The sequence below is a fragment of the Canis aureus genome, chromosome 35, assembly GCF_053574225.1.
Source record: "Canis aureus isolate CA01 chromosome 35, VMU_Caureus_v.1.0, whole genome shotgun sequence".
In the NCBI taxonomy this organism is placed as follows: Eukaryota; Metazoa; Chordata; class Mammalia; order Carnivora; family Canidae; genus Canis; species Canis aureus.
In genome coordinates, this window is record NC_135645.1 from 26556117 (window position 1) to 26584011 (window position 27895).

The 27895-nt window shown below is 38.8% G+C and overlaps 2 protein-coding genes and 2 long non-coding RNA genes across 15 annotated transcripts in view; 2 read left to right on the forward strand and 2 right to left on the reverse strand.

Annotated features, from left to right (window-relative positions):
• Positions 1 to 2028, reverse strand: part of CRYBG3 (crystallin beta-gamma domain containing 3) — a 101747-nt gene extending 99719 nt beyond the window's left edge. Inside the window, exon 1 of the mRNA XM_077884557.1 lies at positions 1850 to 2028. Coding sequence (XP_077740683.1) covers positions 1850 to 1998 — 149 coding nt within the window. The 5' untranslated portion in view covers positions 1999 to 2028. The remainder of the gene's footprint in view (positions 1 to 1849) is intronic.
• LOC144305592 (uncharacterized) lies at positions 265 to 11251 on the forward strand. Its single transcript, XR_013372608.1, has 3 exons — positions 265 to 1122; positions 8745 to 8790; positions 9915 to 11251. It is a non-coding gene; the product is annotated as an uncharacterized LOC144305592 (long non-coding RNA).
• Positions 2277 to 5974, forward strand: LOC144305594 (uncharacterized). Its single transcript, XR_013372611.1, has 3 exons — positions 2277 to 2975; positions 3258 to 3295; positions 4778 to 5974. It is a non-coding gene; the product is annotated as an uncharacterized LOC144305594 (long non-coding RNA).
• Positions 8219 to 27895, reverse strand: part of ARL6 (ARF like GTPase 6) — a 61005-nt gene continuing 41328 nt past the window's right edge. For 3 of the 12 annotated variants that reach the window (XR_013372592.1, XR_013372591.1, XR_013372581.1), the window contains 2 exons: positions 27559 to 27783; positions 24953 to 25567 (listed from right to left, as the gene is read on the reverse strand). The gene's annotated coding sequence lies outside the window, so the exon portion shown is untranslated. Of the gene's footprint in view, positions 10150 to 21672; positions 23187 to 24356; positions 24563 to 24952; positions 25568 to 26598; positions 27784 to 27895 lie in introns of those variants that run through there. The other 9 variants (XR_013372584.1, XR_013372583.1, XR_013372582.1 and 6 more) reach the window with 9 other exon arrangements.

Sequence of the window (27895 nt, forward strand, 5' to 3'; positions counted from 1 at the left end):
CAAGTGGTCTTTTCAGTGTCTTCTACTTTCTTGTGAGAAAGGTTCTTTTTTTCAGTCATCTTAACATCCCTACCACTCACTCCAAGCACTGCATGTCTGCTGTTGGGGTCACCAGTATAAAAGGCAAACTGGGCTCCCATTAAAACTGCAAATTAAACAGCCAACATACCCTTTCATTTTGAAATAAGAGCACAGTTCTTAGATCTAACATCGCAATTCTGTTTCCAATCTTGTTAACACCAGGGTGTTGTGTTACTAGGACACTGGGTACTAAGAAGACTTTCCATTTGTTTCATTAAACTTTCAATAAAGGCTTTGTGTGTAATTTACGTTCTTGAAAAAAGAAAGATTCGAGCTCAATTAAACGTAAAACACCCAGTGAAGGATTATCTGCTGCCCCCTTAACTTCTGGAGAGTTCTAAAAAGCTGAGGACAAAATTAGTGTTCTCAGAAGCACAGTTACAAACCTCGGCGGTGCCTACCTGGAGATGGTGACAACGGAGAGGTGCTAGGTCGACAGGGGGCTGGCTAGTTGCCAGAGTGGGTGGCCAGGGCCAGAGACAGAGGAGATCAGAGAGGGGTCTAAAAAGCCCAATTAGGGCAGCAAGGCAAGCGGCGTTTTCAGCACAATTCTGTTCGGAACCCGAAATTGGCCGGCCTGCTCCGAACAGCGACTCCAAGTCTCCGACTTCTGCTGAGTCTACTCGGGATTCCTTTCAAAGCCGCTTCCACCTCACACAAGCTGGGTAGTGCCCCAGCGCCCGCAGGCGCCTCAGGCCGACCGCCCACACCGGCCCATCTGACACTCTGGGTGAGCCCGGTCAGGCTTCAAAAACTGTTTTTAACTACGGTGTATGTAACGCCGAATTTTAAATTCTCCCGACACAGGGCAACAATAGCTGAAGCCTCTGGAAAAGCTGACCCACGGCAGGCGCTTTCTGGGAAAGCTGTGCTCTTTCCAGACCGTCAGAGTGGGACGCTCCGCACGCAGGGAAACTGAGGGACGCTTCGGCGACTAGAATCAAACCTCGAGACCTGAGTGCTAATGAGCCCCGCGCCCCGACGCGGCTCCGCCTCCCAGCGGCTTCCTCTGAAGTCCTCCACCAAGTCTTCAAACCTGAGGTAAACACAGTTTTCTAGAGAAGCGTCCTTCCCCTCAACCCGGATTGCACAATTCCGGGGCAGCCTGGGAGGGCAGCGAGGACAGGCCGCTCCCCATCAGGAGCTAAAGCAAGGAGCGGTGCTCCTCGCGGCCCCTCGCCCCCCGAGCGGGTGAGAAGGCTCGGGAAGACCGTCTGAAAGCACGTCCACTTCCACAGCCGGGGAGGGCGGCGCCCGGGCTGTGGGGCGAGCGCGCCGGGGAAGTCGAGGCAGAGGGTCCCACAGGGGCGCGGGGCCAGCCGGTGCGGGCGGCGCGAAATACAACTAGCGAGGCTTCCGTGTGCTGACCAAGTCTTGGAACTCACTGTCACAATTCTTTAAATTAAAAAAAAAAAAAAATCATCTTGAGTAAATTTACACCGGACGGCGGCCAAACGGGCGCTGCGGCGGCGCCTTCCGTCGGCTCCCGAGCGGGGTCGCGTTCCCGCCGGCAGGACGCGCGGAGCCGGGACCCGACCACGTCCGGGGGGGCGGGGGGCGCCCGGCCGCGGGGCAGCGCTTCAGCCCGACCTGGCCGGGGAGCGGGAGCGGGACGGCGGAACCGCGAGGAAGAAAGGAGAACAGAAAGCGGCGCGCGGCGGGGGCGGGGGCGGGGGCGGGGGGGGGGGCAGGCGGGGGGAGGCAGGCAGGGGCGGGGTGGGGGGCGGCCGGGCCGGCGCGGCGCCCCCGACGTCCCCGCGGCTCCCACCTGGCAGCGCCCCGGCCTGCGGCGGGCGGCGGGCTCGTCCCCGGCCTCTCGTCCTCGTCCTCTGCCTTGTCCCGGGAAGGGCTTCGGGGAGCGAAGAAGCGGGAGAAGGTGTGCCAGGGGGCGCCGCCCCTCCTCCGGCCGCCGGACATGTCCCCGGCGCGGCGGCCGGCCCGGGCGCTCCGCGGGCAGCGGGCGAGGCGAGGCGCGGTGCGGCGCCCGGAGCCCGGCGACGGCAGGACGGACGCGGCGCCGACCGCCAGCGCGGCTCAGCCCGGCCCCGGCGGGAGCGGCGCGGGCGCGGCGGCGGCTATCCCTGCGCGCCGACCCCGCCCCCGCGCCCAGGCCCCGCCCCGCCCAGGCCCCGCCCTGCGCCCAGGCCCCGCCCCCCGTCCCGGGAGGAGCCGGAGGCCGCGGCCCCGCGCGGCGCTCGGCGGGCGGGGTCCCCGGGGGAGGCGCTCGAGGGTCGCGCGGCCTGGGGTTTCCCGCGCAGAGGAGCTCGGGCCGCAGCCCCCGGGCTCTGCGCGCCGCCCTTACTCGTTACGGGTTTGCCTTCCGCTCTCTGCAGCCAGGGAGCGAGAACAGCGCTCGGACTTGTGAGTGACGCTGCCACCTCGGGCTTGAGAGCAGAGCCGGCCAGGGCGTCAGTGCCCGCGGCCTTTCGTCCGGCCCCCCGGGTGCCAGGGGCGCGCCCCAGGGCGCGGTCCCACGGGGAGGGGCGTGGGGCACAGGCGCCCCGTAGGCCTGTCCGCCCGCCTCTCGGTCGGCCCCTCCCGGGCGCAGACACGTCCCAACCCGGAGGGGCTTTACGGTTCTCACACTCCGTGTTGCAAAAACGACCCTGACGAAACACGAGTGATTTGTTGAAACATACTTCTTAGTGTCACGGACTAACTGGAATCTGCAAAGCCGCGTCTGGGGCTGCTGCACGCGAGCACAGTGTCGCCGCCGCCGGGGCCGTCCCGGGTCTCCCTCCGCGCCCTCAGAATCCCTGCCTGCGTCTTCAGGGCTTTGGCGATAAACGTACACCTGGGAAACCCCCATCACCATCTATGCCGTAAACCTTCCGAGATTTCCTCCTGCCCCTTTATTATTTGAGAACACTTACCGCCTTCTTAGGAAATCAAGGGTACGATACAGTATCGTTAACCGTAGGCACGAGGCCGCACAGCACACCTCCAGGGAGAACTCAGTTTTCGTAACTGGAACTTCATCCCCTTTGACTAGGAGCTCCTGTTTCCCTCTCCCTCAGCCCCAGGGAACCTTCCTTCCACTCTACTATGAATTTGGCTGTATTAGACTGATCCTACAAGTGGTAGCGTGTGGCATTTGTTCTTCTGTGTCTGACTTATTTCACTAATACAGTACTATGGATTTTTAAAGGTTTTGTTTGTTTTTTAATATACCCTAGTGGCTAGCACAGAAAACACGGAGGCCCCTCCACTCCAGGTGGCTTTTTTTGTTTGCTTGTTTTAAAACGAATTGCTCAGGAGACCTGTAGAAATCAGGGATATTTACAGAGATCTCAGAAAATTGTCTACAAGTAAATGAAATGTCCAAGGCAGTTTTGGCTAGGGGAGGAAGGCACCTTGGGGGGCATCCCTCCCCCAGCTTTGGGGCGCTGGAGAAGAGAAGGTTGCTCTGAGTAAAATGGACATCTCTAAGCCCCAGTTCTTTCAGCATCAGCTGGTGGCAGCTGAGCTTCCCTGCCATCCCATAGCTGCCTCCTAGAAGCACTCCAGCCCCTACTAACTGCTGCAGAGCCCAAGACACTCACCCTAATTTGTCCTGGCTTTGATTCAACTCACCAAAGTGAAATCAGCCCAGTTCCCTTCAGCTTGGATTCAAGACTTACCAGTGCTTTCTCATTTAGAAATATTTCCTCCTTCTCTGTGAGTCTGAGAAAACAGGGAAAAGCTAGAATAATACATAGGACAAGTAAAGTTCCCAATTCTTGCCTTATTTCAGGGGAGAATCTCCCTTAAATACCAACTTACTAGAAAGCCCAGAGAACATGAGAACAAAGAGATTAGGAAGCAAACTGTTCCCTCCAGCTAGAAGGCCCAGAGAATAATTATCTCCCCAAAGGAATGTTGACTACCAGATGTGTCCCCAATTGTACTGTGAAAAGCGGGCCCTATACCCTAATGCCCACCCAGCAGGTGGATTGTTTGGGAAGTCTTCCTGGGGATAAAAGTGGGTGGGATCCAGCAAGATTTAGTACTGAATTATGATTTTAACTAATAATAATAGCTTTCTAAGAATAGAATTTCTCAAGGAAAATGCTATGATAGCCATATTTCTTCCATAGCCACTATCCTGGATAAGTGAGAAGGCATTAGAATCGTCATGTGTAAAGTCTTTAATAAAAACTTTCTACAGTGTTGCTGAGGATAATATAAGTAGTGGAAATAACACTACTGCTCCTCTAGCTAGAATCCCTTCTATTGATGAACAGCTTGTAAAAGTCTAAGATATTACAGATGTTATTAAAGGTCCCAAAGTTAACAGTTGGGCCAATAGAGATCTATGATAGATTTTTTTTTTTCCCTCAAAAGCAACTACTTCATGAAGGAAGCAATGTCTAAGGATACTCGAATCTCCACTCTGTGGTAGAACAAAGCAGTACTTTGAATGAATTGTAAATATGAATTATGCCCTGCCTCCATTAAGGCAAACTCTATGAAAGATTAGTTTAAAGCCATAAAACAATGACCCCTGAATTTTTTTTTATCAATTTACTTTTCTAGTCTTTATCAGTTTCTAGATATCCTACATCCTTATGTTCTGACACATAGTAACTTCTGAATACTAAGTTATTAGTATTCCTTGCATTAAGAAGTCTGTAAAAATGAGTTTTAGAGTTGTGAGGATGTCAGAGATGACAATTTAGCACAGTTGTCCTCATTTGCTCACCCATTTGTTCCACAGACATTGGCGAAGGCCTAAGGTAGAAACTATCTACTGTGAAGCTGATGAAGCTGAAGTCTCAAGGCCCCTCACAGGCACAGTCTCTTCCAGTATGAACCTGGAAATGTGATCACATGGTCATGTGTTTCTGTGAAATTTATACAAGGAAATGTTTTAAGTGCAATGGATAAATATCACAATTTCTTTCCATTTGATTCCCACCCCACCCCCCAGTATCATACTTCTCAACTTAGTAGTTGTTGGATTTATTGGGGGACATTTTGGCATCTTCCGGGGAATTTGAGTAGGAAATATATTTAGTTTAGATTTAGTGAGGTATATTTATATGGTCGTATCTTCAAAATTTAGTTATTGCTTAATTTTTTTTATTTATTTCTTTATGATAGTAATACACACAGAGAGAGAGAGAGGGAGAGGCAGAGACACAGGCAGAGGGAAAAACAGGCTCCATGCACCGGGAGCCCGACGTGGGATTCGATCCCGGGTCTCCAGGATCGTGCCCTGGGCCAAAGGCAGGCGCCAAACCGCTGCACCACCCAGGGATCCCTAGTTATTGCTTAAATTCCAGTTTGTCTATTGTGCAGCTCATTAAGCATTATATCGAAGATGCAAGACCAGAGGTCCTATTAAGATATAAACAGATCCCAAGACCCCTGACACTGAAAATATGCGGATAGTAGAAGAGAAACAAGATTTAAAATGTACAATAGCAAAAGGGGACTATGGAAAATTATCCCAGGCATCCAAAGACAAAACACAAGAGGAAGAATCCCTTCTAATTGATGTAATTTTTCTCATAGCAGTAATACATTCAATAATGCAGTACAGGGGTTCTTGGGTAGCTCAGTAGGTTGATCCTGGGGTCATAGGGATCCCTGTTCAGCACGGGAGTCTGTTTCTTCCTCTCCTCCTGCCCTCCCCAACACCCCAACCTGCTCCTGCTCGCTTGTGCTCTCTTGAATAAATAAAATCTTAAAAAAATAGTGCAATGTATACAATTTTTATAACTGTAAATGCATCAAATTTTTTATATGAAAATTATGTAACATAGAATTCATCAGAATTTTTTGTAGGGCACAAACCTGTAGCAGCACTACAGTGAGTATATGGGTGGGAGTGTTGCATGTTTACACGGCCCTTCCATCAATAATATACTCAACCAAACGTATAGAAAATGATATTAGAAAATCATCATTAGGGCGCTTGGCTGGCTTGGTCGGTAAAGCATGTGACTCTTGATCTTGGGATCAGGAGTTTGAGCTCCATGCTGAGTATAGAAATTACTTTAAAAAATTAAAAATCATTGTCATATGAAAGGCTACAAGAGAGTATACTATCAAAATTAAAAGAAAAAGTAGAGGTATGCTAAGGAGGTAATGGATAATATATTGGTTTTCTAGATTTTGTGATGTCTGTATTGTTAGTTGAGTTTCTTTTAAAGATTTTACTTTTGTCAGAGAGAGAGGTTATGAGTTGTGGGGAGGGGCAGACAGAGAAGCAGACTCTTCACAGAGCAAGGAGCCTGATGTGGGGCTCTGTCCCAGGACCCTGGGATCATGACCTGAGGCAAAGGCAGACGTCTAATCAACTGAACCACACTGAACACCCTCAACTTTTTAAAATTGGTAATTTGCATGATTTATTTTTTTCACTCATTGATTTAATTTTTCTTATTTTTAAATCATTTTTTCTTTAAAAAGGACCCTCAAGTTGTAAAAACCTTGAGATACCTCCAAACCTGGATCTGTCCCTGAGTGCCAGCTAATGTGTCAGATGCATGCTCATTCTTAGAGACACAGGGATGACTAAGATACTTTCCCATAAGGGGCAAGTTTGATAGGGGAAACAGATGAGCAAAGGGGTGTAATAGGGATATCTTTCTTGGAGCATGCATATAGGATGGACACCCCTAGAAGGTTCCAGGAAGGTTCACAGAGGAAATAACTGCCAGTATACTCTCTTCTCTCCACCTCCTGTGTCCACTGTGACTTCCACAAACAGACCACAATTCAATAGCTTATTCGATACATGAGAAAACCTGAAGTTCATGACAGTGTGGTTCCCAAAGCATAAGCAATAAACTCCTCAAAGGCATGAGAATAGACTAAAAGTGCTGATTTCTGAACCATTTAAACAAGGATGCAAGTGTTTAGAAATGCTAAGCTTCTTGTTCTGAAAAGTCCACCAAAGGGATAAGCCTCTGTATATATCTTAGAGCACAGTATTTACTATGTGGCAGGTGGCCCAGGAATATTAAGACAGCTGTCAACATCAAGGAGAGCACCAGCCCATGAAAAGCAAGCAGATGGGTTGGGGCACTTCACGAGCTGCCTCCTAGAATAATAGCTGTGCGCGGCCAAATGAGGCAATGTCATGCTGCCCAGGGCAGCAAAAAGCTATTACTGGATGTAAACGCTCAATTAGGAGACGGGGGGGGGGAATATCCTCCCCTTTCCTTTGTTTGCATAGCTCAAGTTTTCATTAAGAACCACAACAGCAAATAAGAAAGGGGGGGAAATGTTAGAATTTTTTATTCTGTTATATTCTTATTATCATGGTTTGTAACATGGGAAAATGCCTCAGTCTTATTGCTTCAATGAGAGCAGATGGTAAAATTTTTAAGTAATTGGTTATTCAGACTTCTATGGGATGCATGAAGTTTTATTGTATTGTCTGGCTTTTATTTCTAGAACATGTGGAGATTGAGATCTTTCAAACACACATCTTTCAATGTTTAAATTAAGATGTGTTAGTCTGACCTAAATTACATTTACTCTTTTCTTCTCTTAATATGATAATTGCAAAGAGAAAGGAGTTCTTTATAAAAATACATTAACAATTCAATATTTATTTCTCAAACAGTGCAAAAGTTGGTAATACTAAATCATTATATTCTAAAAAGTATATGAATAGAAGAAGGATTTCTTTGGCAAACAGATTATGAGATGTATTCCAAAAAAGTTACTTATACCAATTCATTTCAATGTGTCTTTGGGTTCAAATGCTATCTAAAATATAAAGTCATATATAGAATATTAACTTTTATTAATGCAGCTTTATAAACATGACACACATAATGGCTCAGAATAAGAATTTACTATGGTATGAGAGAATTCCTATATTGCTCTCCCTAAAATATTTCTTCTGAACACATAAGCCAAGTTCTATTTTGTGCGTATCTGATATACAATATTAAATGGAGCTATTCTGTAAAAATTATTTATAAATTTCTGAACTGCACTATATTAGTGTTGATCGCAAATTTTATTAGGGCTTCATGAAACAAAGCCTAAAAGTAAAACGGGTGATTGGCTTGTGAATTGGCTTTCTTCTTATTAGGAACATACATGTCCCAGAATCCTGAGTTCTCTTACTATGGACGCATTGGTCCCATTTTAATTTGTTGCAAATGGTTTAAAAAACAAGGCATAGAGGCAGCTGTCATTGTGAGCAAATGTTTTGATTAGAGAGAGAAAGCAGCTGGAAATGATACATGCTGTCATATAAGATGAACCATTTTTCACATTCTGACTTTACCTCACTCATAATTGAGATTATTTCATTTACATGAGTTTTCTTTGTATAGAATAGAATAGAAGTCTGTTGCTTTGTTTATAATCTGAGGTGATAAAGTATTGAACGTACCACTGAATATAAATTTGACATACTTATCTATGGAAATCTTACATGATCTATTATGAAATAATATCATTGACAATCTTTCAAAAATTTCATTTAAAAATACTGCCATACTGCTCAATGTAGTAACAAAAAATCTGTATGGAGTTTATAAAAGCAAGTGTTACTGTAGTGGATATAATTTCTCAATATCTCCATTTTGAAAGATTTGTATAAATTCATCAAACTATAATTTAACTGGCTTTGCAAATAATGGACAAAAGCATCCTACACCAAATATTTCCATCAGTCCATCTTTGCAACTGGTTTCCTTTCTCATCTCTTCCAGCTAACTTTTTACTGGTAAAGAGAAAAAGAAGTGACCATCAACAAAGGTAAAACAGAAGTCAAGATGTTACAATGGAATATTTTGACTCAAATATTGAAGTAAAAAAATAATTCTCATAATTGATCTCATATTATTAATCATTCTTAAATATTAACATGTCTATAGTCTATCTTCTACTATATTTTTCTTTCAGCTTCTCAAATAAGCACTTCTAGGTAGTCTGTTTCCTTATAAGTCATTTGATTTACCTCTCAGGTAAGTAAATTCACATACTTTGAATTATCAAGTCTAGAAAGACAATTAAATGTACAAATGGTTTTTTTGAACCTCACAGCTGGTATTAAGTAACTCAAAAAAATGATTCCATTTCCATCTGGTTCAACAGGAACTCCACTTCAAATGATCAATCATGTATATCATCATATGAAGTAGCTAACCACACCACAGTGTAGAATTGGTCTCTATAAAACTATCAACCACATGCAGCCTGAGGGGAACGGAAATTAACTTACTCATTTTAAATTCTGCAATTTTCATTCCAGGTCTTCCTACCACTTACATACATTTTGTAGGTATATTTTGGTCTGGATAGTTTTTTTTTTTTTTTTGAAGATTTTATTTATTTTCATGAGGGACACACACAGAGAGAGAGAGGCAGAGACACAGGCAGAGGGAGAAGAAAGCTCCTCACAGGGAGCCTGATGTGGGACTTGATCCCAGGACCCCTGGGTCATGACCAAAGCCAAACCCAGGTGCCCCAGTCTGGATAGCTTAAATAAAACACAATCTAGCTTAGAAAAAAAAAATCTTTAAATAAAATTTAACAAGTACCTATTTGTTGGCAAAACTCCTCCTTAGTTGTCCAGGAAGGTAATGAGAAAACTTTAAAAAATTTACATATTTACTAAAAAAATCTATTAACCAGCCTACATTTTGGAAAAACAAAACAAAAAGCAGGAAATTGGAAAATTCTGAAATTTGTAAATAGAATCTAAAGATCATTGATCTGATGCTCATTACTCTAGTGTTACCTGCTTCAAACTTTATTAGGAGATTTGGTGGGAGAGATACATACTAAAAAAATAAAAGAAAGAAAGATAATATCTCATTTACAAAAAGTCATTTTATAGTCTTCTTCCCACTCAATTATCTCTTACTGAATACTTCCAGGTCCTGTGTTTGGTGACTGGATTATGACACTATGACCTACCATCAAGAAGCTTCGTCTCAGAGAAGGAAACAGAACTAACCAAAAGTTTACAGATTGTACGACAGCGTGATAAGGGAAACATGTACGTGGGCAAAGGGAGAAGACAGCGCCTAACGGAGTCACTTGGGCAGGCTGTACTTGGGGTCCAGGACAGAGTTCACCAGTCACAGCTCCAGAAGTACAGATCGCAAAGTCCTGCAAGGACAACCAGTTAAAACACCTACTGACACATATTCATATTAGAAATCTATATTAGATAAAATTAGAGAAATTTGTAATCAATCAAATTTATAATTAGATGAAGTCTATGTTAGATAAAAAGCAACATCAAAGCCCACTAGGAGTGCACAGAATACTGGGCCAGTGATAGATGTATCATTAACATATATATTGTGTGATTTAGTGAGAAAATATTGCAGTAAATGGGTGCTACTACATTATGAATCATCAAATACTATGTGTAACATAAGAATATTCAAGGGCTTTGGTATGCTAATATGAAACTATATGAAACTACCTTTAAGTGAACTCTGCTGCATTCTTTAGAGTCATTGCACAATTAAATGACAAACATAAGGTATGAGAAATATGCAGGTAGAGAAACTGGTACACTGATTCTAGCATGACCTATATAATTGGAGTTTACAGCTGCCAATTTTTGCCCAAGGCAGGTCAGACCAGTAATTCAGGCAGGAGGAGTCTTACTACTAACCAAATACCTAATTTAGGACCAAAATCAAGTGTATGCAAAAATTAGTTTGACTTGTTTGACATTCTTATAAAAATTGTCTTTCTTATAGCTATTACCTTGGATTCATTCTAAAAGTTGTCAAGTCAATGTTATTAACTATCGTGAAATCCAGAAAGTTACCTGGTCCAACTTTACGATTAGTGGTTAAAATGCTTTTCCTCCTCTAAAAACTGGTAGCAGTACTGTATTTTCTAATATTATATCTATAAATTTGAAGAATTCTGTAACTCCTATAATAAATATATCCACATTCCCCTAAGGTTTGCAATTATCAACATATTCAGCTAGTCAATTTTTATGAGTGAAGCAATTCCAGACTTTTTTTTTGAAAATAAATTATTTATCTACTGTATTCTGTTCTGGTTATTCTCATGGAGAATGCCATTTGCTTTATACTGCTATTTCATATAAAATTCTTTTTATCTACAGATAATTTTTATTTGAAATTATTTCATACTTATTGAAAAATTACAAGAGTACAAAGAACCTTTCATTTAATGAACCATTTGAAAGTATGTTGTCAAAATGACGTCCTATCACCCCTAGTTTGATATGTTTCTTAATAAACATGACCATTGTCCTAAAATCCTAAATAACCAAACTATAACCCTCAAAATCAAGAAGTTTGTGTTAATAAGTGCTACCATCTTGTCCTCAGACCCCATTTGTGTTTTGCCAGTTTTCTTATTAATGTCTTTCATAGCAAAGTGATCCAATTCAGGATCACATATCACATTTATTTGTCATATCTTTGTAGTTTCCTTCATTCAAGAAAGGTTCCTCATCTCTTCTTGATTTTCAAGGATCTGACACTTTTGAATGTTAAGGGAGAATTTTTTGTTTGTTTGGTTTTGTTGGTTGTGGATAATGGAGACATCTTTCCATCTGGTATATCTGGTGTTTCCTTGTGGTTAAGTTCAAGCTATGATTTTTGGCAAAAATACCACAAAAGTAATGTTATGTTCTTCTTGTGGCTGGTGGTACATGATTTTCATTTGTCCTATTATGGATGATGTTTACTTGGATCAGTTGATGAATTCCATTTTTATTTACTGGCATTTTAATATACCTCTTTATATTTTTAAAATAGTTGCTATAGGGATTATAATATACATTCTTAATTTACACTGTCTACTAGAATATTCTATCACTTCATGTACAATGCTGTTTAGATCCTTCATGATCCACCCTATTAGTTATACTGCAGTTGCCATGTCTTTTGTATGACATATACATATATTATAAACCCCAGAAGAATATGCTACACCTTTTGCTTTAGACATTTACATGTATTTTAAGGACATTAAGGCCAAAAAAAAAACTTTCATATTGACCCAAATATTTGCCATCTCATTGATTTTTATTGTTTCCTGAAAATTAGTTTTCCTTTAGTACCATTTCCCTTCAGCCTGAAGAACTTTCTTATGGTAGTGCAGAGCTGCTGGTAAAATTTTTTCTTAGTGTTCTATCTTATCATTCTGGATTTTTTTTTTTCTTTCAACACTTACTGCAGTCTCTGGCATAGATCATTTCTGATAAGAAATCCACAGTAGTTTGTATTACTCAGTATACAAGGTTGATTCTCTCTATCCAACCCTGGATATTTCTGGAATTTTCTCTGGTTTTCAACAATTTGCTATCATGTACCTAGGGGGTTTGTTCTGTATTAACTCTGCTGGGGGTTTGCTGAGCTTTTTGAATCTATAAATTACATCTTTCGTTCAGTTTCAGAAAATCTCAGCCATTATTTCCTCAAAAATTTATCCTGCTCCATTCTCTTTCCTTTCCCTGTGGGACTCCCAACTACATAATGCAAAAAATACTTTTGATATTATTCTACAGGATCCTGAGGCTCTGTTTGTTTTTTTCCCATATTTTTCTTTTTCTCTTCTACATATGGGAAAATTTCTATTGATCTAGATCTTCAAGCTTGCTGATTATTTCCTCTGTCATTTTCATTCTATGGTTAGTCTATGCAGTGATTTTTAAAATTTTTCAGATTTTATCTGAATATTTTTCAGTTCTAGAATTTCATTTAGTTTTCTTTTATATTTTCTATTTTTCTGCGGAAAATTTCTATTTATAAGCATTTTCCCCTTTATCTCATTGAAATAATTTACTACAACTGCCTTGGAGTCCTTATCTGATCATTTCATTTGCGTCATCTCAGTGTTGACCTCTATTATCTTTTACTTTGAAAACGGGTCATAGTTTTCTGGTTCTTCACATATCAAGTAAATTTGGATTGTCTCTTAGATATTTTGAATGCTGTGCTGTAGAGACTGTAGATTTTATTATGTAATTCCATTTTTACTTTATAGAGACATTAAGTTGTTAAAACTCACACTGCAAACTTGGCCTTGCTGATTGTAGACAGCAGACCAAATCTCAGTTCATGATTTTTGTCTAGTTATAATCTGTTTTGAATCTGCCTTGCTTGTTCCTGGTTTGGGACTCAGCCAGACACTTGGGAACATTTATACCTAGAATTTTAGACTCCTATTGTCTAGATCTATCCTTTACTGGATGTTCTTCCCTTCACTTTGCAGTGGCTTTGGTTGTCCCAAGCTCTGTCCTCTTTTCTTTAGGGCAAAAATATGGCTGGCATTCCATCAGAAGCTTAGCAGCCCAGGGTTTTAGTTATGACTGCAGTCTGTTCTCAGACTAAAAGTCTCAAAATAGGGAGGCACTTGGCTCTTTCAGTTGGTAGAACATGTAACTCTTGATCTCAGGGTTTTGAGTTCAAGCTCCACGTTAGGCATAGAGCTGACTTACAAAAACAAAACAAAACAAAACCCTTAGGGCTTTTTTCTTTTTATCCCATCAGCCATGGGGTAATGGAAAACTCACCCCATGCAGTGCCACCTTCTAAGTTCCAACTCCCCTCCAAAATACACCTACTCCTGTTCATTCTCAAGAACCTTCAGATTTGTGGAATTTTTTGTTGCTGCCCAGCATTTTTAGTTATCTGTAGGAAGGTTTGTCTATCAGAAACTTATTCCACTATACCAGAAGCATAATTCAGTCCCAACCTATTCTTAAGACAATGAAAAAGATCATATGTAAAAGATCACTAGCTTGCTTCTCATGGTTGGAAGCTGAAGAATATCTTCAGGAATAGAAATGAACATATAAAAATAGTTAAGCACTGCATAGTATATTTTGTTTAAATTAACACAGTATTAACCTTCACTAACATTTCAATTTTATTTCCTTATTATGCTCCCAAAATATGTGAACCATGGCAAAAATTAACATGTAATATTGGCTTACCTATTAATTCAATAAATATGGGCTTAATAGGTACCATGCAGTGTCCTTAGGCACTTGGAATGCAGTGTTTGAACAAATATCTGTACTCATGAGGTTTATATTCTAGTGTGAAAGACCAACAATGAATATATATATATATGTAATAATACCAAGTCATGATAAAATGGAATAAGAAAAAATACAGCAGAATAGAATAGGGGAGAGGGATGGATTCACTGGTTTGAATATAATAGTCAGAGATGACATCTCTCAGGGAGTGACTTGAGTGACATGAGGGAGTGAGGCATGCAAGGATCCAAGGAAAGGCATTCCAGATAGAAAGAATATAATGGTCCTTAGATGATGAAGAATTTGGCTCATTTGAGAAATAGTAAGCTGGAGTGCAATAAGTGAGAGCAACTAGGTATTAGGAAGGAGGTTAAAGATATAGCTAGAACGTGTTAGGTACGAACTCCAGTAGGCTCTGGTAATATTTTGGATTTTATCTGATGGAAGCTATTGAAAGGTTAAGGATAGAGTGATAGATTTTATTCTTTAAAAACAAAAATGGCACTAGTTGCTATGTAGGGAGAACATTGTTGTTGGGGTAGAAGGGAAGCAGAGGAACTAACTAGGAAGGGAGTTTAGAGGTCCAGACAGGAGCTATGGTAGCTTGGACCAGGGCAATTACTAATGGAAGGGATGTGAAGTCAGATTCTGGATATATATATATATATATATTTTTTTTTTTAAACAGAATTTGCTGATATACTGCGAGAGACATGAAAGAAGAAATTAGATCTCTTATTTTAATTATTATGAATTTGATTATTGATTTTTGGCATAATGGATAATTTGCATTCAGGGTCATTTTTCTTACTTTACTATGCTATCAATGAACCTATTTTTATTTGCTGATAATGCACTAATGCAAGTTGGTACACAGAGGATAGTCTTACTACATTCATCTGCAAATTGAATGGAATGTTGATTATAATGGATAAGTTCTGATTTTGGCATGTTTATATAACTTAATACTGTGATTACTCAATTCTCCCACTTTTGTTTATATACTTTACTGTAAATTTTATAATCAAATACAACACACATTTTGCCTTAACAGCAAGAAATGAAATTATCTGTACTATTGAAATACACCTATTCCAGGTTTTCAAAATGTGCATATGTGAAATAAAAAGCACAAAATTAAAAAGATTATGTAAACCTCACTAACAGTTTTAAAAATATTATCTTGGTATTCTCAGACAATGAGTGTTCTATATTAGGATATCACTTGTATTAAGTTATAATTTCTAAGTAGAAATACAAACAAAAATCTGTTAAATTTATTTTGTAAAAAATCATCTATTTTTTCAGTGTTCTAAATCTGTCTTGATTCAAACATATACACATACATGTGTGTTACACAGAGCCATGTTGTCAAAACAGTAGGAGAATAAGAATACAATACTATGGTGTACTACTTGTTTTCAGTTTCTTAGGTCTAACTTCTAAATAGTTCATTTTACCAGGGCTGGTCAAGGCCCTAACCCCAACCTCCCAAATACTGACTGGTTGCCACAAAAAGTTAGTTTTACAATATAGAGTGTCTTCTAAGTCTAGTAGCAAGAATTACCTAATAATTCAATTAGGATCTGGAGATAAGAGAATATGTAAATCAAAACAAGGTCCACTCAAAGCCTAGAATCCATTTCAAAGCTATGGAAGTTTTTTTGTTTTGTTTTAAAAGAATCAGCTTTTGGTTTTATTGATTTTTCTCTATTGTGTATCAATATTCAGTATCATTGGTTTCTATTCTTTATTACTTCTTTCAATCTGCTTACTTTAGGTTTGCTCTTTTTCTATTTAACACAGAAACATAGATTATTAATTTGATATCTTTCATTTTTTTTTAATTTAATGCTATATATTTCCCATATACAATGCTGTCAGCTGACCCCCCAAATATTGATATAGTGCATTTTAATTTTTGTTTAGTTATAAATATTTCCTAAATTCCCCTTAATCATCCTTTTTGACTTATGGATTATTTATGTTAATTTCTAAGTGGTGATTTTTTAACGTGTTATTGGTTTCTAATTTAATTCTTCCATGGTTAGAGAACATATTTTGAATGGTTTGAAGTGTTTTAAATCTATTAATGTTTGTTTTATGACTTAGAGTATGGTCTTGGTAAATATTCTATACACACTTGAAAAAAAAAGTTCTATTCTGATGTTGCTGGATTGACTGTTCTATGAATGTCATTTAGATCTAGCAGGTTGATGGTATTTTCAGTTCTTTTATATCCTTGCTGATTATCTGTCTACCAGGGTCTATCCATTACTAAGAGAAAAGTATTTACCCAACTATAATCATGGATATATTTCCTTCAGTTCTGTCAGTTTTTCTTTATGTATTCTGAAGAGGTTTTTAAGTGACTGCACATTTAAAATTGTCTTCTTGGTGATTTGACCCTTTTATTATTACAAAATGTCCATCTTTATTCCTGGTAATTTTCTTTGCTCTGGAAATCAAGTTGGTCTGATGTTAATATTGCTACTCCAGCTTTCTTTTGAGTAGCATTTTTATAGTAAATCTTTTCTCATCTTTTTACTTATCTATAATCACTATATTTGCAGTGAATTAATTATAGAGAACCTATAGTTCCATAATGCTTTTATCCATTCCATACCTTTAATTGGTATGTTTACACCATTTATATTTAATAATGAATTATTGATATGTTTGGATTTAGGTTAGGCCTACATTCTGTTTTCTATTTGTCCTCCCTATTTGTTGTTGTTACTCTGCTTCTTCTATGTTTTCTTTTGTATCATTTAAACATATTTCAGTATTTCATTTTAACTTATTCATTTTTTACTATATTTCTTTGTATCGTTTTTTTTTTGTGTGTGTGTGTGTGTGTGCCTTGTTTAGATATTACAATAACCAGGGGCACCTGACTGGCTCAGACAATAGAATATGTGGCTCTTGATTTCAGGGTTATGAGCTTGAACCCCATGTTGGATGTGGAAATTACTTTAAAAAATCTTTAAAAGCTGTAACATCCATATTTTTCACAGTCCACTTAGAAAAAATAATTTTTCACTTCAAGAATTACATAGAATCATATATGACCCTGTATCCCCTCCCCTTTAATTTGTAGTTGTATTGGATATTACATCTACATAAATTGAAATCTCCATTAACACATTTTTTTTTTTTTTTTTTTTTTTTTTTTTTACTGTCAAATATGTTTCGAAGAACACAGGATGTTAAGTTTCCTTCTGGTATCATTTCCCTTCTGTTTAAAGAACTTCCTTTAGCAATTCTTTTAGAGCAAGTTAGGTGGCAATAAATACTTTTGCTTTCCTTAATGCTGAGAATGCCTTTATTTCACCTTTATTCTTAAAAGATTGTTTTGCTGAATATTATTATTCCATGCTGATACTTAAAAAAAAAAAAGGTTTTAAAAATGATGTGTAGTTTTCTTATGGTCTCGATTTCTGATGAGAAATCAGCAGTCATTTGAAATGATATTTCCCTATAAATTATGTGTCATTTTCTCTCGATGCTTTTAAATTGAGCTTCTGAAATCTGTATGCTATGCCCTTCATCAAGTTTGGAAAGTTTCTGGCTATTAATACTTAAAATACTTTTTATGCTTTTTACTTTTTGACTTTTTTGTAAAGATTTTATTTATTTATTCATGAGAGAGAGAGAGAGAGAGAGAGAGAGAAGCAGAGACACAGGCAGAGGGAGAAGCAGGCTCCATGCACGGAGCCCGATATGGGACTCAATTCTGGGACTCCAGGATTACACTGTGGGCTGAAGGCAGGTGCTAAACCGCTGAGCCACCCAGGGATCCCTACTTTTTGACTTCTGATAATACTTACTTGACAGTGGACTTTTTTTTATTTTTTATTTTTATTTTTTATTTTTTTTGACAGTGGACTTTTTGATGATGTCCTATAGGTCCATAAGGTTCTCTTCATTTTTTTTTTAATTCAATCTTCTTTTCCCGTTATTCAAATTGGATGATATTAATCTACCTTCACATTCTTAGCATCTTTCCTCTGTCCTTTTGATATGTTTTTCTTTTTTATTAATTTAAAATTTTATTTGAGAGAGAGCAAGCATGAGACAGGGTAGGGGGGAGCCGAGGGAGAGGGAGAAGTAGACTCCCCTCTGAATAGGGAGCCTGACTCAGGGCTTGATCCCAGGACCTTGAGATCATGACCTGAGCTGAAGGCAGATGCTTAACTGACTGAAACACCAAGGCACCCTTTAAGTTTTTATTTACATTCCACTATAGTTGACAGTGTTGTATTAGTTTCAGGTGTACAATACAGTGATTCAACAGTTCCATATATCACCCAGTGCTCATCATAAGTGACTCCTTAATCCCCATCACCTATTTAACCCTACCCCCTATACTCTTCCCCTCTAGTAACCACCAGTTTGTTTTCTATAATTAAGAGTCTGTTTTTTCATTGCTCTCTATTTCCCTTTGCTCATTTGTTTTGTTTCTTAAATTCCACATATGGGTGAAACTGTATGGTATGTCTTTCTCTGACTGACTTATTTCACTTAGCATAATACTCTCTGGCTCCATCTGTATTGCTGTAAATGACAAGATTTCATTCATTTTATGGCTGAATAGTATTTCATTGTGTGTGTGTATACACACACACACACACACACCACATCTTTACTGATGGGACACTTGGGCTGCTTCCATATCTTGGCTATTATAAACAATGATGTTATAAACATAGGGGTGCACATTATCTCTCGAATTAGTGTTCTTGTATTCTTTGGTACTCAGTAGTGCAACTGCTGGATTACAGGGTAGCTCTATTTTTAACTTTTTGAGGAAACTCCATACTGTTTTCCACCATGGCTGTACCAGTTTGCATTCCCACTAACAGTGTAAAAGGGCTCCTTTTTCTCCACATTCTTGCCAACACCAATTGTTCCTTGTGTTGATTTTAGCTTTACTGAAAGGTGTGAGGTGATATATGTCATTGTAATTTTATTTGCACTCCCCTGATGGTAAGTGATGATGAGCATTTCTCAAGCGTCTAATGCATTATTGGGCATATTATTTGCAAGTATTTTCTCACATTCCATAGGTTGCCTTTTTAGTTTTGTTGGTGGTTTCCTTCACTGTGCAGAAGCTTTGTATTTTGATATAGTCCCAATAGTTTATTTTTGCTTTTGTTTCCCTTGAGTCTGGAGACATATCTAGAAAGAAGTTGCTACGGCTTATGTCAAAGAACTTACTGCTTGTGTTCTAGGATTTAATTTAATTTCAGGTCTCACTTTTAGGTTTTTAATCCATTTTGAATGTGCTTTTGTGTATGGTATAGGAAAGTGGTCCATTTTTCTTTCTTTTGCTTTTTGCTGTCCAGTTTCCCTACCATTTGTTGAAGAGACTGCCTTTTTCCCATTATATATTCTTTTTTGAAGATTAATTGACCATATAGTTATGGGTTTATATCGGGATTTTCTATTCTGTTCCATTGATCTATGTGTCTATTTTTGTGCCAGTACCATATTATGCTGATGACTATAACTTTGTAGTATAATTTGAAGTCCAGAATTGTGATGCCTCCAGTTTTTTCTTTTTTGAGACTGCTTTCGCTATTCAGGGTCTCTTCTGGTTCCATACAAATTTTAGAATTATTTATTCTAGTTTTGTGAAAAATGCTGTTGGTATTTTGACAGGGATTGCATTAAATGTGTAGACTGCTTTGGATAGTATAGATATTTTAACAATATTTGTTCTTTCAATCCATGGGCATGAGATACCTTTCCACTTCTATGTGTCATCTTCCATTTTTTCATCAGTGTTTTAAGTTTCCAGAGTACACCTCTTACACCTCTTTGGTTAGGTTTATTCCTAGGTATCTTATTATTTTTGATACAATTGTAAATGGGATTGTTTCGTTAATTTCTCTTTCTGATATTTCATTATTGGTGTGTAGAAATGCAACAGATTTCTCTACATTCATTTTATATCCTGCAACTTTACTGAATTTGGTTATCAGTTCCAACAGTTTTCTGGTGGAGTCTATTGGGTTTTCTAGTTATCATGACATCTGCAAATAGTAAAAGTTTTTTTTCTCCTTACCCTTACTTCCTCCCTTATCTGTATTATTCCACTTATATCAATGGACAGATCATCTAAGCAGAAAATCAACAAGGAAATACTGGCTTTGAATGACACACAGAACAGATGAATTTAACAGATATCTTCAGAATATTCCATCCTAAAATAGAATACACATTCTTTTCAAGTGCACATGGAACATTCTCCTGAATAGATCACATAGTATCCCACAAAACCAGCCTCAACAAATTCAAGATCAAAGTCATACCATGTATCTTTTCTGACCACATGCTATAAAACTAGAAGTCAACCCCAAGAAAAAATCTGGAAAGACCACACATATATAGAGTACATGGAAACAAATGAAAATGAAAACACAATGGTTCAAACCTCTGAGATGCAGTAAAAGCAGTTCATTTGTTCATTCGTTGTTCGTTCCTCTTTTTTTAAGAGAGTGAGCTGGTAGGGAGGGGCTGGATAGAGGAAGAGAGGGAGAGAATACTAAGCAGGCTCCACAACCAGCATGGAGCCTGACTCAGGGCTTGATCTTACTACTCTAAGATCATGACATGACCTGAAATCAAGAGTGAAATGCTTAACTGACTGAGCCACCCAGGCACTGCACAAAAGCAGTTTTAAGAGGAAAATTTATAGCAATACAGGCGTATCTGAAGAAGCAAGAAAAATGTCAAACCTAACGTAGTATCTAAAGGAGCTAGGAAAAGAACAAACAAAACCTAAAATGAGCAAAGGGAAGGAAGTAATAGAGATTAGCGCAGGAACCAATAATATACAAACTAAAAAAATCCAATAGAACAGATCAACGAAATCAGGAGCTGGTTTAAAAGAGCCCGTAAAATTGATAAACCTCTAGCCACATTTATCAAGAACAAAAGAGAAAGGACTCAAATAAAGTCACAAAGGAGAGAGGAGAAATAACAACCAATACCACAGAAATACAATTTTAAGAGAATATTATAAAAAACTACATGGTAACAAATTGGACAGCCTAGAAGAAATGGATAAATTCCCAGGAACATATAAACTACCAAACTGAAACATGAAAAAACAGAAAATTTGAACAGACTGATAACCAGTCAAGAAATTGAATCAGTAATCAACTCCCAACAAAGAAAAGTACAAGAACAGATGGCTTCCTAGGGGAACTCTACCAAACATTCAAAGAAGAATAAATACGGATTCTTCTCAAAGTAGTCAAAAAAAGTTGAAAAAGAAGGAAAACTTCCAAATTCATTCTATAAGGCCAGCATTATCCTGATACCAAAATTAGATAAAGATACCACTAAATAGAACTACAGCGGGGATCCCTGGGTGGCGCAGCGGTTTGGCGCCTGCCTTTGGCCCAGGGCGAGATCCTGGAGACCCGGGATCGAATCCCACATCGAGCTCCCGGTGCATGGAGCCTGCACCCTCTGTCTGTGTCTCTGCCTCTCTCTCTCTCTCTCTGTGTGACTATCATAAATAAATAAAAATTAAAAAAAAAAAGAACTACAGGACCATCTCCCTGATGAACATAGATGCAAAAATCCTCAAAATACTAGCACACTGAATTTAATAATACATTAAAAAAAAATCATTCACCATGATCAAGTGGGATTTATTCCTGGGTTGCAAGGATCCTCAGTATTTGCAAATCAAATGCACACATCACATCAGTAAGATAATAATAAACATGATCATTTCAATAAAATCAGAAAAATCATTTGACAAAGTACAACATCCATTCATGAAAAACCCTCAACAAAGTGGGTTTAGAGGGAATATACCTCAACATAAAATAATAAAGGTATGGCCTTTATTGATGTGGAAAACCCACAGCTGATATCATCTTCAATGGAGAAAAACTGAGAGCTTTTCCCCGAAGGTCAGGAACAAGGCAAGGATGTGCACTTGCACCATTTCAATTTAACAGAGTATTGGAAGTCTAGGCCACAGCAACCAGACAACAAAAAGAAATCAATATAATTTTTATTCTTTAATTGAATCTGTCCAGTGAGTTTTTATTTCAGTTATTGTTATGTCTCAATTTTAAAATGTTCACTCATCTTTGTTGTTATATCCTCTGGTTCTATACTGAGACTTTTTATTTCCCCATTTGTTTCAAGAATGTTCATCTCAACTTTGGGCATTTTTATAATAGCTGTTTTGAAGTTAGGTAAATATGTTGGATAACTTCAATGACTGTGTTACTTCGGCATTGGCATCAGCTGCTTTATCTCTTTCCAGGTGAATGTTTTCCTGGCTTTTGTATACTTAGTAATTTTGCATTGTATCCTGGACATTTCATATATTATGAGAGTCTGAGCATTACTTAAATTCCATGGAGATTGTTAATCATTTTGTTTTAAACATTCAACCTGGTTGCATTCAAGCCAATAGTTTTAACCAGCCTCATAGCAATCAATTAGTTATTTCTGTTTTCAAAAACTTTTGTGGTTTTTATTCAGGTGTAGTCCAAGTATATGCTACCCAGTGGCCAATCTAGAATTTGGGTCATAGTCTATCCTATAGTTTGGTTCTCAAAGTCTACGCATTATTTATCCTCAGACCCACACTCAGACCCACCATCCACACTGAGGTTAAGGCTGAGAGTCCACAAACAACTTTATGGAGTCGTGTTGCCCATCTCCTACCTCTCCCAATCTCCCTTGTACTTTCCAGTTCTCTGCAGCTCCCTTTTTTGATCTGCCAGCTAGAAAGCTGATGCTTTATGTACTCTACTCTGTCATACTCTTCGAGTGTGCCCTTGCCTGGGGCCAAGGGGTGGGAAAATAGAACAAAAGGAATGAGCATTTACCACAACTTTTTGGGACCATGAGGATTCTGTAGAAGGCGGGTCCCCTTCTTCAGAATTTTAGCTGTGAGTTCCCCACTGCCACTGTTGCTATTGTTGTTGCTGTTGAATACTTGAGATTGGTTAAGGGTTCATGCACAACAAAGTATAGAAAAGAATGCAGTATTTCCTTGTGTTTTGCTGATCATTAGCAAACTCCTTCCCACTCTTTGAGCTGGAACTTCTCTTGGAGCTCTGTCTGAACAGATGCTCAATTCTGGGTTTTAAGCAGCTTTAAGCCCAGGTAGTGGGGACACCTTAGGAAAGAAAAAAAAAAAAAAAAAGGAACAGTCACTGCTGGCTGGTGGCACATTAAAATATTAGTCTTCTTCAATCTTCCTATTTACTTCTCAGTCCTCAAGTAGCTGTCCATGCATTCAAATAGCTGGTCTATGCAGGTTTTACCATTGTATTCAGAGGGGGGATAGGGTGGAGTATGCTTACTTCAACTTACCCAGAAGTAGAACTTCCAAGGTAGCTTTATTTTTTTAAGATTTATTTATTCATTTTAGAGATAGAGAGAGAGAAAGAGAGAGAGGGAGAGCTCATGCACTTGTCAGCAGGCATAGGGGCAGAGAGGGAGGAAGAGAGAATCTCAAGGGGACTCCTCACTGAGCGCGGATGATCTCATGACCCCGAGGATCATGACCTAATCTAAAATCAAGAGTTGGACGCTCAGTTGATTGAGCCACCCCAGGCATTCCCTTCCAAGATTGCTTTTAATCACCTATCACTATGCTTATTTGAGATTGGCTTTTATGTTCTTCAAAGCCTAGGGCTGTGGGATGTGGATAGTGGGGGAGACTACATGGAGGTGGGAGTAGGTGAGAAATCTCTGATTTTCTACTCCGTTTGCTGTAAACTTAAATCCACTCTAAAAATAAAGTGTATTTTAAAAGTGTAGTGCTTCTCAAACTTCAGTCCATGTATTTTACCAAAGGTGACTCTGATCAAAATTTGAGAACAGTATTGGACATAGTCTGGGTTCCTCAGAAAGAATTGTCGAGGCAGAGGAATGGTGTGCTATTACTTTATTGGGGAGTAAAGTTATGGGAAAAGAATAATGAAGCAGGTAAGGAGAAGCGATCTGAGGTGTTAGTGAGCCGACCACTAAATGTGACTAATTATTAGATTTGGAGCAATCATCCCAGAAGCTGTACAGAGTGTCACAAGACTGTCCCTGATGAACAGGGAATATGGAAAGAGGCCAGTGGTTTCCCTGCTGGGTTATGTATGTTTTGGAATGGTAGTGGCGAGGGAATGGGCGCAAAATTAGGAAGCTCTGAAACAGGAAATGAGGGATGTGGGGCACTGTCAAATTGTACCTACATATGATGACTGGAACCTGTAAGCAGAGGCAGGAACAAGAGAGTGAGCCTGAGAGAATCTGAAATGTCTAAATGTCTAAAACACGTCTGAAACAATACCTTAAAAAAGTTAAGAAAACTGTCAGGTTGTGATGCCCGGGTGGCTCAGTTACACTTCTGTCTCAGGGTTGGGTCATGATCTCAGAGTCCTGGGATGGAGCCCTGCTTCGGGCTCTCTGCTCAGCATGGAGTCTGCTTCTTCCTCTCCTTCTGCCCCTCTCCCCAACCATGCTCTCTCTCGCACACTCTCTCAAATAAGTAAAAACCTTTAAAAAAAAATCTGTCAGATTACTTGCATAGTTTTAGACATGGAACTACAAAGTGTCATGATATTTTTCACCATGGGTTCTTTCTGTACTAGGCTGGGTTCTAGCTACCTAGTTATTCCCAGTGAATTTCTTTGGCCCTTACTGAACAAATGTACCATTTGGAAGTTTCCAGGTGGTCTCAACTGAACCATGTGAAAGTGCTATCATTCACCTGCTCTGTGCCTACAAAATGGCAATGTCATATGGTTCAGTTTAATAGAATATGTTAAGACTTTCCACAGAGAACCCTAAAAACTAATATATCTGTTTAGAAAACATTTAAGATAGAAATCAGAGAATAGGATCTTGGATGGTGAGTGGATATTTAAAACAAGAGTGACCAAGATGTGCAAAAAAGATGAAATAAAGGATTTATTGAGCTTCCTCAATTAAAGATCAAACATTCAAAGCACAATTGCTGCCCTTCCAAATGAAGCTCATGCACATCTCCCTAAAGTAAATGAATAGAGCCAAAGTCTAGAATAATTTTGAGGAAAACAAAATCATTTTTAAAAATATAAAAGTCTAGAATAATTTTGAGGAAAACAAAATCATTTTTAAAAATATAATATAGGCTGTAAAGAGCCTTCCTACTATGCAAAACCTATCAATTCATTATGTGTTCATTTTCTGGCTTCCAGGCTATGGCCTGAGCTTATGGAGCAAGCAACTGTACCATAAGCCATCTATCCATTGATGTCTACACAGATTTGGAAGCAATCTGAAATCATTTTTCTGAAAGTTAGCCCAGATCAGACTTTTATCCAGGGCACCACTGCCCCCTCCCACTCCATACTATTATTCTCTGTAAGAAATCAGAGATTTGGGTCCTTTCTTTATAATTAAAGTTTACGCTTGTAGATACACTACACATTTTTTCTGCTTGGAGTTGATTAGAGGATTATCTCAGTAAATGCATGTATACTGATATTCAGGTCTCTTGAAAAACAATTTGAAGTAGGGCTAAAAGAAAAAAAGATGAAAAGAAAATCAATTAATTGAATAATCTCAAGGTTTCCTTAGAATAAGACACTCTAGTGTTATGGTTTTTCATTTTGTTATAAAGCCACCCTAGGATGTAGCTACTTTTTTTCAGTTTGTTTCTGGGAGGTAAAATACATAAGACATATAAATATATATAAATATATTTAATAAAAATAAGAATGTAATTAAGTTAAACACAGAGTACCGTATAATCTTTAAGCCTAAAATAAGGTCTTCTTTACAGTGCTAATAATTCTGCTGATACATTAAAAAGAAATATAATTGCAGGGTTCCTAACCATAGTTGCTGTTTGAATACTATTTTACTGTAGGGACCTATTGATAGAAAGACTTTTACTACATTAAGGTATTTCATAAAATACTTGCAAGAATTTATAAGCTTTTCCAAAAGAGATATAACAAGCAGAAATACTCAGTACTCAACACAGAACTTTTCTACATGGGAAATGAGCATAAACTTAAGAAATAGACTACAGTTCTTTCTTGAGACTAGAACAAGCCTGAGACTTCCTCTCCATAGTAAGTGGGTATTTCTCAATCTTTCTATGATTAGAAAATAAGAGAGAATGTGTGTGTGTGTGTGTGTGTGTGTGTGTGAGAGAGAGAGAGAGAGAGAGAGAAACTAATTTGGGGCCTCATCCTTTGTGGATATATGCCATATCACCAGTCACACGGTGAAAATTTAGCACATGGAGGCATAACCATGAAGTTTATAAGAAAATATTTTTAGCTATAGTTGTTAATTGTGGTCACTTAACTTGAAATGTATATCCATCGGTAGCCTGGGTGGCTTAATCAGTTAAGTGTCCAACTCCTGACTTCAGCTCAGGTCATAATCTCATGGGTCATGGGGACTGAGCACCATGTTGGGCTCCCTGCTTGGTCGGGGTCTGCTTGAGATTCTTTCCCTACCTCTCCTTTTGCCTATCGCCTGACTCATGCTCTAAAAATAAATAAATCTTAAAAAATAATAACCCACATATCCACAAATTGAATTATAAATATTTCCACATTTTACCATATATATTTTAAGACATCAACATTAGTTATCCTTTATGTCAAAATATCAGCAAAAGTCACTGGGAAATCTGGAGGTTGAAGCCACATGCTTGGGGATAACCTGTGTGTGTGGTTTTACTTTAAAATACCAACATGCCCAGGGGCACTTGGGTGGCTCGGTGGTTTAAGCGTCTGACTCTTGAGTTAGCTCAGGTTGTGATCTCAGGGTGGTGAGACTGAGCCCTGCATTGGCCTCCACGCTCAGCATGGAGTCCATTTAGGACTCTCTCCCCCTCTCCTTTTTCTCCTCCCCAATTCATGTGCACGCTCTCTCTTTCCCTCTCTCTCTCAAATGAATAAATACATCTTTAAAATATTAACATGTCTGATGTTTCAGAATCTGTCCAGTGTGTTGCTACTCATTTAAAGAAAAGGAAGGAAAAAGACTTCAGAAGGCCAGGGCATCAATCTTACCAAGGGAGAAAAAAAGATTTCAAAGAGTATTACTTTATAGGCATTTGAATCTATTCCATTTTAGAAAATCTTTAGTTTTTTGACAGACCTCATAGATGTTAAGAACATAGGTTCTGGAACCAGATAGTTTAGGCTTAAAATCCAGGGTCCTCTGTTTATTTGCATCCTAACAGGAGTTGACAGTTTTTATGTGCAGCCCCAGACAGTAAACACTATTGTGGACCACATTACAGTATATGTTGCTCCTTTTTTTTCTTAATTAATCCATTAAAAATATAAAATTATTAGCTCAAGGGACATCTAGAGCCAGATTGGTAGTTTGCTGACAAATGAACTATACAAGAGAGGTAGGAAGTCAAGATGGTTAAATGAATTAATATATGTAAGGTGCTTAGAAAGTTCCTGGCACATAGTAAAAGCTACAAAAATGTTTATTACTACTCATATCTAACCAAATTTCGTTTTCAAAATACCTACTATTTCTCTATGACCAGTAGCATTACTTGGTGACTTCAAATTTCGAAAAGGATTTAATTTGTCCCTCTTGGTTTATTCTAAATCACCAGAAAAGGTTTAGCACTATATGTTGATGAAACTCCATGTGTGGCATTAAAATCGAGTGATCAGAAGGAAGAATCAGTAATGGTTCTGAGGCAGTCCCTTGTAAATCCCAGCAGGAGCATCCTTAATGAGAAAGATTCACTATGAAAATAAAATAACTGAGTTACCTGAAACATTCAATTAAACACAATCACAAAAAAAAAAAAAAACACAGTCACTAATTTTCTATTATTATAGTATTCTTTTCCAGTCA